Genomic DNA, 13,411 nt, shown 5'->3' on the forward strand with positions numbered 1-13,411 from the left:
GCAGTTAGCAGTGGAGAAGCCCCTCACCTCCCCACTACCCCCACCAGCCCTGTCCTGGCTCAGGGTCCCACCCCTTGCCCCTGCGGGAAGATGGCATCCCTGGGTGGGCAGGCGTGGCTGCTTCTCAGATGGACTTGGCTCACCATCAGCAGTGTCTGGCCGGAAGGTGATCTGGATTTCAAACTTCTTGTAGGCGTCCTTGATGGTGGGCAAGGCAAGGAAGGTCTGAGGATTCTGAGTAAAATATGGCACCACCCGCTCTGGAATGGTGGAAGAAGGGAGAGCTGGTCAGTGTGTGATGGAACAGACCCACGTGCAGGGCTGCCAGTGCCCGTTATGAAGAGGAGCTAGGGCCTGGAGCCTTCCCAGCCCCAGCAGTGCAGACTGACCCTGGGCCTCGGGCCGCTCTAGACAGGAGAGTTAGATCTATAGGCAGGGAGCCGGCTCCCGGCTCCCTGCCAGCGCTCAGGTCTGGGATCCTCTCCTGCCAGACCTGAAGGACCTGCGGCTATCACCGGCTTCATGGGAAGAGCTGGGCCACATGGCACCCAGCTGTTGTGGGTGTGCATGGGAGGGGGGATGAGCAGCCATGCCGCTGCCACCTCCACTCTGACGGATCATGGGGGCAGAGATGGAGAAATGCCAGAGAGCCTGTTCCCCCTGCCATCGAGAGCTGAGCCCCTAGCTTGAGAAACCTGGACCCCTGAAGAGCAGCTGGACAGGACAGTGCAGCCTGGCTGGAGGCCTGGGGTTAAGCAGCGCTCAGGTTCAGTGACCATGGCCCAGTGGGGCTCAGGACGCCATGGGGAAAGTGAGTGCCTCGGCCTGCTCAGCAGTGCTCCCGCGGGCTGCACACATGGGCCCCTGGGTAGATCTTCCCAGGGCTGCACATCTAGGGGTTAGCCTGGTGCCTCCATCCGATGGGAAGTTCAGTCCCCCATCGCTCTTGGGTCAGGATGGGGACTGCGCTGTGAATGCCGCAGCAGGATGGGGAGGTTACTAAGGTGCCAACCAGTTCTGAGGGGGATCCCGTCACCTTGCCCTCAGCTGGAAGGACACCATCTGTAACATGGTGCCTCCGGGGAAGGGAGGAAGGACAACGGCAGTAATGTGAAGACACCAATGGGGGACATGAGGGACATGTCCCTTCCAGCTGCACGGGTCACATCCTGCAGGCGCCAGTGCAGCATGAATGCTCACCTCGGACTTTGAGCATGGAGAAGGCCGTCACCTTCCCTTGCCTGTTCGATGCCGTGCAGACATAGATCCCGGCATCTTCTGGTTTCACAGATGGAATGGTCAAGACGTTGTTCTCCAGACAAATGTCTTTTGGGAGGTCTCCTTCCAGCTGCAACCAGATGTCAGACCAGGGCATCAGCCACCATCACCCACCCCACCATCACCTATTCACCCATCTGTCCCCCATCCCCAGACCCATCCATCCCCCCTCCGCCCATCATCCACCCCCCACCTATCCACTCATCCATCCGCCCATCATCCATCCCACCCATGTATCCACCATTTGTCCCCCATCCACTGACCAAACCATCCCTCATCCGCCAATCATCCTCCGCCCTCACCTATCCACTCATCCATCTCCCATGCACCCATCATCCACCCTTCACCTATCCACTCATCCATCTGCCCATCATCCATCCCACCCACCTATCCACCCATTCGTCCCCCATCAGCCCATCATCCACCCACACACCTAGCCACCCATCTGTCCCCCATCCACAGACCCATCCATCTCCCATCCGCCCATCATCCACCCCCCAACCTAATCACCCATCTGTACCCCATTCATCCGTTCCTCATCTATTGACCCACCCATCCGCCCATCATCCCCCCCACCTATCCACCCATCGGTACCCCATCCATCCATTCCCTATCTGCCCATCATTCACCCCCCACCCATCCATTCATCCATCCCTCATGCGTCCAACATTCACCCCCCATCCACTCCCACACCTATCCACCCATCTGTCCCCCACCACTGACCCACCCATTCATCATCCCCCTATCATCCACCCCACCCACCAATCCACCCATCCGTCCCCCATCCATCCATCCGCCATCCACCCCAACCTATCCACCCATCCACCCCAACCTATCCAGCCATCCACCTCCATCCACTGATCCATCTGTCCATCATTCACCCCCCCAACCTATCCACCCATCTGTCTGCCATGCACTGACCCACCCATCCCCCATCAGCCCATCATCCACCCCTCCACCAATCACCCGTCTGTTCTCCATACATCCAACATTGCCGCCCCCGCTTATCCACCCATCCGTCCCCCACCCACTGACCCATCTACCCATCCTCCACCCCTCAATCTATCCACTCATCTGTCCCTCATCTACCTGTCCCTCATCTACTGACCCATCTGTCCCCCTTCCACCCCGCCTATCCACCCATCCATCTGTCCCTCATCCATGCCCCCACCTATCCAGTCTCCCCCATGCACCCATTATTAACCCCTCCACCTATCTACCCGTCCATCCACCATCTATCCATCCCTCATCCACCCCCCACCTATCCACCCATCCATCCCCCATGCACCTATCTGTCCACCATCTGCCCACTCATTCATCCATTCACTCATCTGTCTGGCCATCTGTCATCTACCCTTCCACTCATTACCTTCTGTTCACCCACCTCTCCGTCTATGCATCCACACATCTGTGATGTTATTGATATAATCTGGGACCATATAGAACATGGTTGCAACCAAGGTGCTGTAGTGGCACCAAATCTTATGTAAAGGGAGTCATATAAGGTGTCTAAGACCACGTTATGGGTTGCTGGTTATAATTATGGTATCTATATGTATGTATCGTTTTGTAGTTGAAGTTATGAGTATTGGCTCTATACTGTCTGTATTTCAAATTTGTGCTGTGCTTCTGGGAAACATCCCAGACAAGTTGGTGTTAGCTCTGCCTCGCCTGTTTGATGGCCCATTAAGGACCATCAGCTACACAACTGACTCATGGAGAGAAGGCAGATACGCCTTGTAACTCAGCAAAGTATGCAGGGACTTGCCCATGTGACTCCAGACTCCATTTTGCTGTAATTTTCCACAGTAAGGACAAAGAGGTTCTTACACGTGGAAAAGCCTATATAAGGCTAATGCCTCATCTCCATCTGGTCTTCAGTCCTGCTTCCTATCTCTGGAGGAACTTTGCTACAAACTGAAGCTCTGAACAAAGGACTGTTGACCCAGCCCAGCTGTGGATGTACTCCAGAGACTTGATTTGAACCTGCAGTTTACTCCATCACTGCTACAAGCCTGAACTAAGAACTTTGCCATTACTGGGTTTAATTGATTCCATTTAACCAATTCTAGCTCTCCTCGCTATCTTTTTCCTTTTATGAATAAACGTTTAGATTTTAGATTCTAAAGGATTGGCAACAGCGTGAGTTGTGGGTAAGATCTGATGTGTATATTGACCTGGGTCTGGGGCTTGATTCTTTAGGATCGAGAGAACCGTTTTCTTTTATTGGGGTGTTGGTTTTCATAACCATTCATCCCCAGGATGAGTGGGACCGGTGGTGATACTGGGAGACTGGAGTGTCTAAGGGAATTGCTTGTGTGACTTGTGGTTAGCCAGTGGGGTGAAACCAAAGTCCTCTTTGTCTGGCTGGTTTGGTTTGCCTCAGAGGTGGAAAAACTCCAGCCTTGGGCTGTGACTGCCCTATTTGAGCCACTGGTCCTGAACTGGCACTCTCACTTGGGTCCTGCCAGAACCCCATCGTCACAACATGTACCCACTCCTCCATTCCCCCTCAGTTCCTCATGCCCACCTCTCTGGGATGAGCAGTGGATCACTACCACCAGTGGCCCCTGACACTCAAACTCCACTGACACCAGAGAATTCTCACAACAGGGGCTCACCCTTCTGCCATCCCCACTGCAGGTTTCCCCATCTTGCTGGTGAAGCCGAGAGCGGTTGTCGCTGGCAAGTCCAGGCTGCCCTCCTCTCTCCTTGCTCATTGCGAGAGTGCCAGGGGAGTAACTGCCCAGGGCTGGAGGGCGGGGGGGCATTCCCTAAAGATCAGTGATTTACCTTGGTCCACTTGATCTCTGGGACGGGGAAGCCAGACGCCAGGCATGGGAATACTGCCTTCGACCCTGTGGTGACCTCCCTGATCTCCGGCTGAGCTGCAATCTGGGGGATGGCTGCAGTGAAGGAACACATCCGTCAGCGCAAGGCACTGGCATTCCTGCCCAGGGCTCAGCTGCCTACCCACCCACAGCCCACCCGATGTGCGGGGATGCGTCACCCTTTGCTCTGCAGGCCGCTCACTTCATCCAGCACAGGGCCCCATGACCCCCAGTGACGGGCACTGGTGTAGTGCGTGTGCCACAGCGCGTCACAGGGCAAGAGCCACCATGAGAAACCCCGCCTCTCGTGGTGCAAGGGGAGATGCGTGGGACGGGGCGCCCCCTGTAGGGGAGCAGGCACTTACACTGCACGTGCAGGATGACGTTGGACTGCACGGTGCCCACGTCGTTGGTGGCGGTGCAGCGGTACTGCCCCGCGTCCGATTGCTCCACCCGCTCGATCTTCACCATCCCACCACTGATGACCACCTCGGGGCGAATGCGGCTGCCCACCTTGCTCCAGGTGATGTGCGCCTTGGGGTCCCCGATGGCCAGGCACTCGAACTCCACTGCCGCGCCCACCAGCACAGACTGCACCGAGGTGCGCATGTTGATCATAACCTTGGGCAGAGCTGGGTGGGGCAGATGGCAGAGGTGAGCGAGGGGCACCCTCCCAGGTGGTCACAGAGGGCACGAACATGGGAGCAGCGTTAACCTCTAGGGCCAGCCCCCCCCACAGCAGCTGTGCCAAGGGGAGGGCAGGGAGGAACACCCAGCAGGGCCACGAGTTGGGGGGGGGAGTGGGGCAATTTGCCCCAGGGCCCGGGCCCCACAGGGGCCCCTATGAGAGTTTTCAGGGGCCCTCATGAGAGTTTTCGGTGGGTCTTCAGCGGCAAGTACTTCAGTGCCGCCGAACACACCCAGAGCGAGTGAAGGATCCACTGCCGAAGACCCGGAGCTCCTTCCACTCTGGCTCTTTGGCGGCAGTTCGGTGGCGAGGGCTCCTTCCGCTCTGGGTCTTTGGCGGCAGTTCGGTGGCGAGGGCTCCTTCCGCTCTGGGTCTTTGGCGGCAGTTCGGTGGCGAGGGCTCCTTCCGCTCTGGGTCTTTGGCGGCAGTTCGGCGGCGAGGGCTCCTTCCGCTCTGGGTCTTCGGCAGCAGTTCGGCGGCGAGGGCTCCTTACGCTCTGGGTCTTTGGCGGCAGTTCGGTGGCGAGGGCTCCTTCCGCTCTGGGTCTTTGGCGGCAGTTCGGTGGCGAGGGCTCCTTCCGCTCTGGGTCTTTGGCGGCAGTTCAGCGGCGAGGGCTCCTTCCACTCTGGGTCTTTGGCGGCAGTTCGGTGGCGAGGGCTCCTTCCGCTCTGGGTCTTTGGTGGCAGTTCGGTGGCGAGGGCTCCTTCCGCTCTGGGTCTTCGGCAGCAGTTCGGCGGCGAGGGCTCCTTCCGCTCTGGGTCTTTGGCGGCAGTTCGGTGGCGAGGGCTCCTTCCGCTCTGGGTCTTCGGCAGCAGTTCGGCGGCGAGGGCTCCTTCCGCTCTGGGTCTTTGGCGGCAGTTCGGTGGCGAGGGCTCCTTCCGCTCTGGGTCTTCGGCAGCAGTTCGGTGGCGAGGGCTCCTTCCGCTCTGGGTCTTTGGCGGCAGTTCAGTGGCGAGGGCTCCTTCCGCTCTGGGTCTTTGGCGGCAGTTCAGTGGCGAGGGCTCCTTCCGCTCTGGGTCTTTGGCGGCAGTTCAGTGGCGAGGGCTCCTTCCGCTCTGGGTCTTTGGCGGTAGTTCGGTGGCGAGGGCTCCTTCCGCTCTGGGTCTTTGGCGGCAGTTCGGTGGCGAGGGCTCCTTCCGCTCTGGGTCTTTGGCGGCAGTTCGGTGGCGAGGGCTCCTTCCGCTCTGGGTCTTTGGCGGCAGTTCGGTGGCGAGGGCTCCTTCCGCTCTGGGTCTTTGGCGGCAGTTCGGTGGCGAGGGCTCCTTCCGCTCTGGCTCTTTGGCGGCAGTTCGGTGGCGAGGGCTCCTTCCGCTCTGGGTCTTTGGCGGCAGTTCGGTGGCGAGGGCTCCTTCCGCTCTGGCTCTTTGGCGGCAGTTCGGTGGCGAGGGCTCCTTCCGCTCTGGGTCTTTGGCGGCAGTTTGGTGGCGAGGGCTCCTTCCGCTCTGGGTCTTTGGCGGCAGTTCGGTGGCGAGGGCTCCTTCCGCTCTGGGTCTTTGGCGGTAGTTCGGTGGCGAGGGCTCCTTCCGCTCCGGGTCTTTGGCGGCAGTTCGGTGGCGAGGGCTCCTTCCGCTCTGGCTCTTTGGCGGTAGTTCGGTGGCGAGGGCTCCTTCCTCTCTGGGTCTTTGGCGGCAGTTCGGTGGCGAGGGCTCCTTCCGCTCTGGGTCTTTGGCGGTAGTTCGGTGGCGAGGGCTCCTTCCGCTCTGGGTCTTTGGCGGCAGTTCGGTGGCGAGGGCTCCTTCCGCTCTGGCTCTTTGGCGGTAGTTCGGTGGCGAGGGCTCCTTCCGCTCTGGGTCTTTGGCGGTAGTTCGGTGGCGAGGGCTCCTTCCGCTCTGGGTCTTTGGCGGTAGTTCGGTGGCGAGGGCTCCTTCCGCTCTGGGTCTTTGGCGGCAGTTCGGTGGCGAGGGCTCCTTCCGCTCTGGGTCTTTGGCGGCAGTTCGGTGGCGAGGGCTCCTTCCGCTCTGGGTCTTTGGCGGCAGTTCGGTGGCGAGGGCTCCTTCCGCTCTGGGTCTTTGGCGGCAGTTCGGTGGCGAGGGCTCCTTCCGCTCTGGGTCTTTGGCGGCAGTTCGGTGGCGAGGGCTCCTTCCGCTCTGGCTCTTTGGCGGCAGTTCGGCGGCGAGGGCTCCTTCCGCTCTGGGTCTTTGGCGGCAGTTCGGCGGCGAGGGCTCCTTACGCTCTGGGTCTTTGGCGGCAGTTCAGTGGCGAGGGCTCCTTACGCTCTGGGTCTTTGGCGGCAGTTCAGTGGCGAGGGCTCCTTCCGCTCTGGGTCTTTGGCGGCAGTTCGGTGGCGAGGGCTCCTTCCGCTCTGGGTCTTTGGCGGCAGTTCGGTGGCGAGGGCTCCTTCCGCTCTGGGTCTTTGGCGGCAGTTCGGTAGCGAGGGCTCCTTCCGCTCTGGCTCTTTGGCGGCAGTTCGGTGGCGAGGGCTCCTTCCGCTCTGGCTCTTTGGCGGCAGTTCGGTGGCGAGGGCTCCTTCCGCTCTGGGTCTTTGGCGGCAGTTCGGTGGCGAGGGCTCCTTCCACTCTGGGTCTTTGGCGGCAGTTCGGTGGCGAGGGCTCCTTCCGCTCTGGGTCTTTGGCGGCAGTTCGGTAGCGAGGGCTCCTTCCGCTCTGGGTCTTTGGCGGCAGTTCGGTGGCGAGGGCTCCTTCCGCTCTGGGTCTTTGGCGGTAGTTCGGTGGCGAGGGCTCCTTCCGCTCTGGGTCTTTGGTGGCAGTTGTGCGGCGAGGGCTCCTTCCGCTCTGGCTCTTTGGCGGCAGTTCGGCGGCGAGGGCTCCTTCCGCTCTGGGTCTTTGGCGGCAGTTCGGTAGCGAGGGCTCCTTCCGCTCTGGGTCTTTGGCGGCAGTTCGGCGGCGAGGGCTCCTTCCGCTCTGGGTCTTTGGCGGCAGTTCGGTGGCGAGGGCTCCTTCCGCTCTGGGTCTTTGGCGGCAGTTCGGTAGCGAGGGCTCCTTCCGCTCTGGGTCTTTGGCGGCAGTTCGGTGGCGAGGGCTCCTTCCGCTCTGGGTCTTTGGCGGCAGTTCAGTGGCGAGGGCTCCTTCCGCTCTGGGTCTTTGGCGGCAGTTCGGTAGCGAGGGCTCCTTCCGCTCTGGGTCTTTGGCGGCAGTTCGGCGGCGAGGGCTCCTTCCGCTCTGGGTCTTTGGCGGCAGTTCGGTGGCGAGGGCTCCTTCCACTCTGGCTCTTTGGCGGCAGTTCGGCGGCGAGGGCTCCTTCCGCTCTGGGTCTTTGGTGGCAGTTCGGTGGCGAGGGCTCCTTCCGCTCTGGGTCTTTGGTGGCAGTTCGGCGGCGAGGGTTCCTTCCGCTCCGGGTCTTCGGCAGCAGTTCGGTGGCAGGTCCTTCACTCACTCTGGGACCTGCAGCCGAAGTGCCCCGAAGACCCAGAGCAGAAAGATCCCCGCCACCGAAGACCTCAGGCCCCGTGACTCGTCTGGGTGGCCCTGACACCCGGCTTCTCTTCCAGAGCAGCAGTGTCTAGTGTGGAGACTGTGTGGGCAGCTCAGTCCCACTCAGCTGGCAGCATCTGTGTTCTCCCCCTCCCTGTGCCAGGGCCCCTGCTTACCCTGGATCACCAGCCTTGCGCTGTCCTGGGCCTGCCCGGAGGGGCTGCTTACTCGGCAGGTGTAAACCCCCTGGCAACCACGATCCAAGTTCTGGATTCTGCAGTGAAACAGCAAAGAGATGGACGGGCTCCCACATACCCTGAGGCCCCTTTGCCCCCCAGTGGTGCCACCTGGCCAGGCCTCCAAGCCACAGGGGGTTAGACCTCCCGTGCTGTGCCCCCAGCACTCCCCAGGTCTGCTATCCAGCCACAGACAGCAGCTTATCCCTGAGGCTCTGGGGGTGGATCCACCCCGCATGACACACCCAGCTAATTACACAACGCTGGGCAGGGCAGGGACGGGCATTCCCACCTGATCCTTGGGGCAATTAGCTCAGGCCCTGAAGGAGAAGAGTCTTGAACTCTGCTGTTAGGGAGGGTGGGCAGGGGGTCGAACCACACGAAAGCCATCCCCAAGAGCACTAGCTGCCCCGTCTCAGCAGAGAGGCCCTGGGCTGATGGGGGCAGCCCCTCTGCAGGGCATGGGGGTGAATCCCACTGGTTACATCCCTGGGCACTCCCCAGAGAGGGCACAGGCCTGCGTGCTCCAGCCCCGTGCCTCTGCTCCTCCTTACCGCAGCACCCCGTTCCGCACGCTGTGGCTGGCGGGCAGCTCCCCACCCTCCCTGAACCACTCGATCCGCGCCCGGGCATCTCCGGTGACGGAGCAGGTGAACTCGGCCATGCCGCCCACGCCCTTCACGACCGTCTGGGGTGTGACTCGCACGGTCGGGGAGGCGCTGGGGGCTGATCCTGTGGGGGTCAGAGGCACAGAGGTATCAGCTACAGCCACCCAACCCCCATCCCCGGGGGAGCTGCATGTGCTGGAGCCAACATGGTGAGCTCAAGGGGACTCGCTGAGCCACTGCCTGACGGCTCACCCCCTCCAGCCTGCACCCCTGGCACCTAAGGCAGCCTCCACAGCTCTTGGCTGCTGGAATCCACTAGGACTCCCCGCTGCCTACGGAGGCAGTGTCACCCCTCCACCTGCCAGCAGGATCAGCACCGCCCCTTCCCCTGCCCGACCACAACAGGGCTGGCATCATTCATCTCTCCTGCCAGCTGGGCCAGCATCACCCCCTCCTCTCCCTCGCCTGACCTCCAGCAGGGCTGGCAGCATCCCTTGCACACAACCCCCAATGGGGCGGGGGAGCCAGAGCAGCATTGTCACAGCCTTCTTCAGCCTCCCCAGGGAAAACCCCTCACTGATTGCCCCCCCGAGTACCCTGCCTGGCAGGGGCAGGGGCAGAAAAGCCCCCGGCTGCAGGAGGGGCTGAGCTGAGGTGGGGCTGGGGAGAGTTCAGGAGATGCTGGGCATAGGCAGAAGCTGGAGGCTCTGTGGGTCCGACAGCTGCAGAGCTCATACAGTGGGTCAGCTGGCCCTGTGCTGTGCCTGGGGACTGGCAAAACTGTGCCTGCCCAGCACTGTGCCAATTGGAGCAAAGTCACAACGTGCCCTTGTTCACCCGCTCTGAAGTCTGTGACCAACCTTGGAACTTGCCCTGCCCCCACCCCGCCCCCCTTCCCCAGGGCCGCCACGCCACCTTCTGGGGCTGCCCCTCCCCCCCTCCACGCCGGGGCTGCCCTGCCTCCACCCTGTTATTCCTTCCCTGGGGCCGCCACCCCCTACATGCCGGGGCTGCCCCACTCTCACCCTGCCCCCCCTCCCCAGGCCCTACCCCCTCCACGTTGGGGCTGCCCCACCCCCACCCTGCCACCCCATCCCTGGGGCTGCACCCCCTCCCCCCTGGGGCTGTCCTGCTCCCACCCTGCCATGTCCTCCCCAAGGCCACACCGCCATTCCCTCCACGCTGGGACCGCACCTCCCCCACCCTGCACCACCTCCTCCCCGGGGTCACTCCACCCCAGCCCACTGGCCCCTTCCCTGGCCAGGGACCACTCCATCCCTCTCCTCTTGTTGGAGCATCACTGTGGCCCCAACCCCACCCTCTCTCCAGGGCTGGCTCCCCCAGTGCTGGGCTCTGCCTGGGCCCTCTGCCCCGATACTCACCCTGGACGCTGACCTGGGCGAAGGTCTCTGCTGAGCCCACCCGGTTGCTGACAAGGCAGCGGTAGGTCCCTGAGTCCTCGGGCGCAGTCGGGCTGATGTGCAGGGCACTCTCCCGCAGGACGGCGTTGCTGGAGAGGCTGCCATTGGTCTTGCTCCACTGGTAGCGCAGGGGTGGTGTGCCATGGGCCAGGCATTGCAGCCGCACCGCCTCGCCTGCCGCCACCGAGACCTCCTCAGGCAGGATGGTGGCATATGGGGGTGCTGGGGGGGGCAGAGAGGCACAGGGGGCGTTAGAGGATCAGCCCAGTGCTGCCTGCAACAGGCCCTGCTGGCGACGGCTGCTCTGCGCTTTGTGTCTGGGGCCCCACCTGCTCCCACGGTGGCCCCCTGGTCCCCTTCCCCCAGGGCCACCGCAGCCATGAATCCGTCGTGCCCCCACTCCGCGTAGGGATGGAAGGGCCTGAGCTGGAGCCCATGGGCTGCCTGGCTGTGGCACCATCTCCCCCGGGGATGGGGGCCCCATGGCTTGGGCCATTGAATGCTGCCATGGAGCAGGCAAAGCCAATAGGAGGGATGGGGGCCAAGCAGGTCTCTATCCTCAGCACCCCTGGTTCAGAGTCTCCCAATTTTGAGCCCCACTTTGCCCAACCAGGGCAGGTGGCCACAGTTATCACATGGGGCACATAGTGATGGGTGCACTGCCCCCTCCTGGCAGCCCTGTGTCACTCCACAAGACCCTGCAGGGAAATGGGGAAGGAATGGCAGGGTGGATGGGGCCTGTCCCCCAGTCCCTGCATTTACCAGTGATCAGTGCTAGCTCTCAGTGACACCTTATAGACTAACATCTGAGGAAGTGGGTATTCACCCACGAAAGCTCATGCTCCAAAACGTCTGTTAGTCTATAAGGTGCCACAGGATTCTTTGCTGCTTTTACAGATCCAGACTAACATGGCTACCCCTCTGATACTTGAGCTCTCAGTGAGAGCCTGGTGCCCAAATGAAACACCCGCTCCATCCCACACTTGGGGCAGGGAGCCCTAGGGCACAAGGGGCTGCAGTTTGCAGGCAGGGGCTTCACGCATCTCAGCCACTAGAGCCCCATGGCATCAGCTCCCCATCTTTCACCCTCCCCCTTCCCCCGTGGCATGCGCTGGCGAGCCAGTCCCCCAGCCAGACTCTCCCACCAGCTGACACAGCACAGAAATACGGGGCCTGAGGTCAGAGGTGACGTGCCAGCTGCCCGGGATTGGGGTGGGAGCTCCTTACTCTCCACGTCCAGTGTGACGAAAGCCTCGGTGAAGCCGGCAGCATTGCTGGCGTTGCAGATGTACTGGCCTGAGTCCTGCTGGGCCACGCGGGGGATGAGCAGAGTGTTATTCACCACCCGATGCTGCCAGGGCAGCGGGGCCCTCAGTTTGGACCACTGGATGCTGGGAGGCGGGTCGCCTGCAGGGACAAAGAGACAGTGAAGTGCTGGCTAGACAGGCCCAGGGCTGGGCCAGGTGAGCTGTCTGCACTGCTCCTGAGGGATGCCCGTCTGGTCCAGACTGGAGGGTGGCTAGAGGGATGTGAGGGGATCGCTAGCTAGCTAGGGCCTAGGCACTGGGCAGATGCCCCTAACTTAACTCCTACATACAATGCTAATGGATGGCTCCCTTTGTCTGCCTCAGATGGCTGCTGGGGAGAGATCTCCTTTGCCCTCCCCACATCATGGGGCTGCCACAAGGACGCTCCTCCCCTTGCTGATCTGGGGCCCACTTCATGGACCTGGGTGGCACTGCATGGCCATGGATCTGCAGGAACTGCTCCCAGCTAGGCTTCCTTCCTGGTCAGTGTGAAAAGTCGGTGAGTGATGGGAGCGTAGAGCTGGGCAACAAAGTATTGCTGAAAATGTCCGTGGCTGGGCAGAATGCAATGCTTTACAGTTTTGAAGGATATCATCGGTGGGTCATATTATGCACTGGTTTCAGTTCGTATCCATACACAGTTTCACAGTTGTGGAAGAATATGGGAGGGGGGTCAGACAATGAGGGGGTCAGAGAATAACTATTTAATGACAGTCGATGCTGAGACTCAAAAAGTTAATGCTTTGTAACTGTTGAAACACAAATTGTCAAAGTCAATTTGTCAAAACAAAGTGCACAGCCTGAAATCAAACTCTAGTTCTCAAGCAGCATTTTTCTCACTTTACCTAGCTGTGAATTTCAATTATTATTGATGGAAATATTTATGTGTGTACATTTGTGTTTCTGTGTGTGTGTGTGTGTCTGTGTCTCCGTATATGCGTATATTGTGAAATTGACATTTACTGATAAAAATCTACTCCATCCAAGCCTAAATATACCAAAATTACTAGCAAATAAAGTAACTGCTCCTGAAGTGAGTGAACAGAATCCTCTGTAACCTGTCTTGGCAGCTGGCTTGAGTTTTGGCTTGGACTACTAAACTCACAAGTTATACTGTAGTAATAAAACCACAATAAGGGATAAAGTAAAACGAACTGTTGCAGACAAAACACTGTTAATTTAATAGCAAAGAAATGTATCACTGGAGACATAAATCATCTTGTGGAAACTGTTCCATTTCAAATGCACTTAGCCGCACAGAGCAAATGGAACGACTTGGTGAAGACACTTGGTTAAACCCCAGTTAAGCTCTTTCAAGTAGGTCAAATGTGTTGTGATTCTTTGTAGAGGGGAATGTGAAGGAGGATGGAAAAGTAACAGTCAGAACGATTGGCCGCACGGTAAACATGCCCTGGGAAGTGGACTAACCACAAATTGTCCTGTGAGACAAACAGGTAAAATAAAAACCCTGCAGACTGTAAAGAGGTCAGCCCTGTGCATGCAGACAGGTCCGGTACCCGACTTGGGCAGCTTTGCCATTCCGGACCCACCCTGTCAGATCTGTAGTACAGGAAACTTGATTGAACAGCCTGAATGGAGCCGTCTATTCCATTCTTCTCATTCAGCGGCATAACCCACCTTCCACAATGCAGGGAGAATTCAGCACTCTCG

General features: G+C 60.1%; 1 protein-coding gene across 1 annotated transcript in view; it reads right to left on the reverse strand.

Annotated features, from left to right (window-relative positions):
* HSPG2 (heparan sulfate proteoglycan 2) overlaps positions 1–13,411 on the reverse strand; it is a 189,453-nt gene that overhangs the window by 16,366 nt on the left and 159,676 nt on the right. Inside the window, exons 71-78 of the mRNA XM_030537635.1 lie at positions 11,661–11,840; positions 10,395–10,655; positions 8,959–9,136; positions 8,345–8,442; positions 4,475–4,741; positions 4,072–4,184; positions 1,201–1,348; positions 144–260 (exon numbers count right to left, since the gene is read on the reverse strand). Coding sequence (XP_030393495.1) covers positions 144–260; positions 1,201–1,348; positions 4,072–4,184; positions 4,475–4,741; positions 8,345–8,442; positions 8,959–9,136; positions 10,395–10,655; positions 11,661–11,840 — 1,362 coding nt within the window. The remainder of the gene's footprint in view (positions 1–143; positions 261–1,200; positions 1,349–4,071; positions 4,185–4,474; positions 4,742–8,344; positions 8,443–8,958; positions 9,137–10,394; positions 10,656–11,660; positions 11,841–13,411) is intronic.

The sequence above is a fragment of the Gopherus evgoodei genome, chromosome 18 (assembly GCF_007399415.2).
Source record: "Gopherus evgoodei ecotype Sinaloan lineage chromosome 18, rGopEvg1_v1.p, whole genome shotgun sequence".
Classification (NCBI taxonomy): Eukaryota; Metazoa; Chordata; order Testudines; family Testudinidae; genus Gopherus; species Gopherus evgoodei.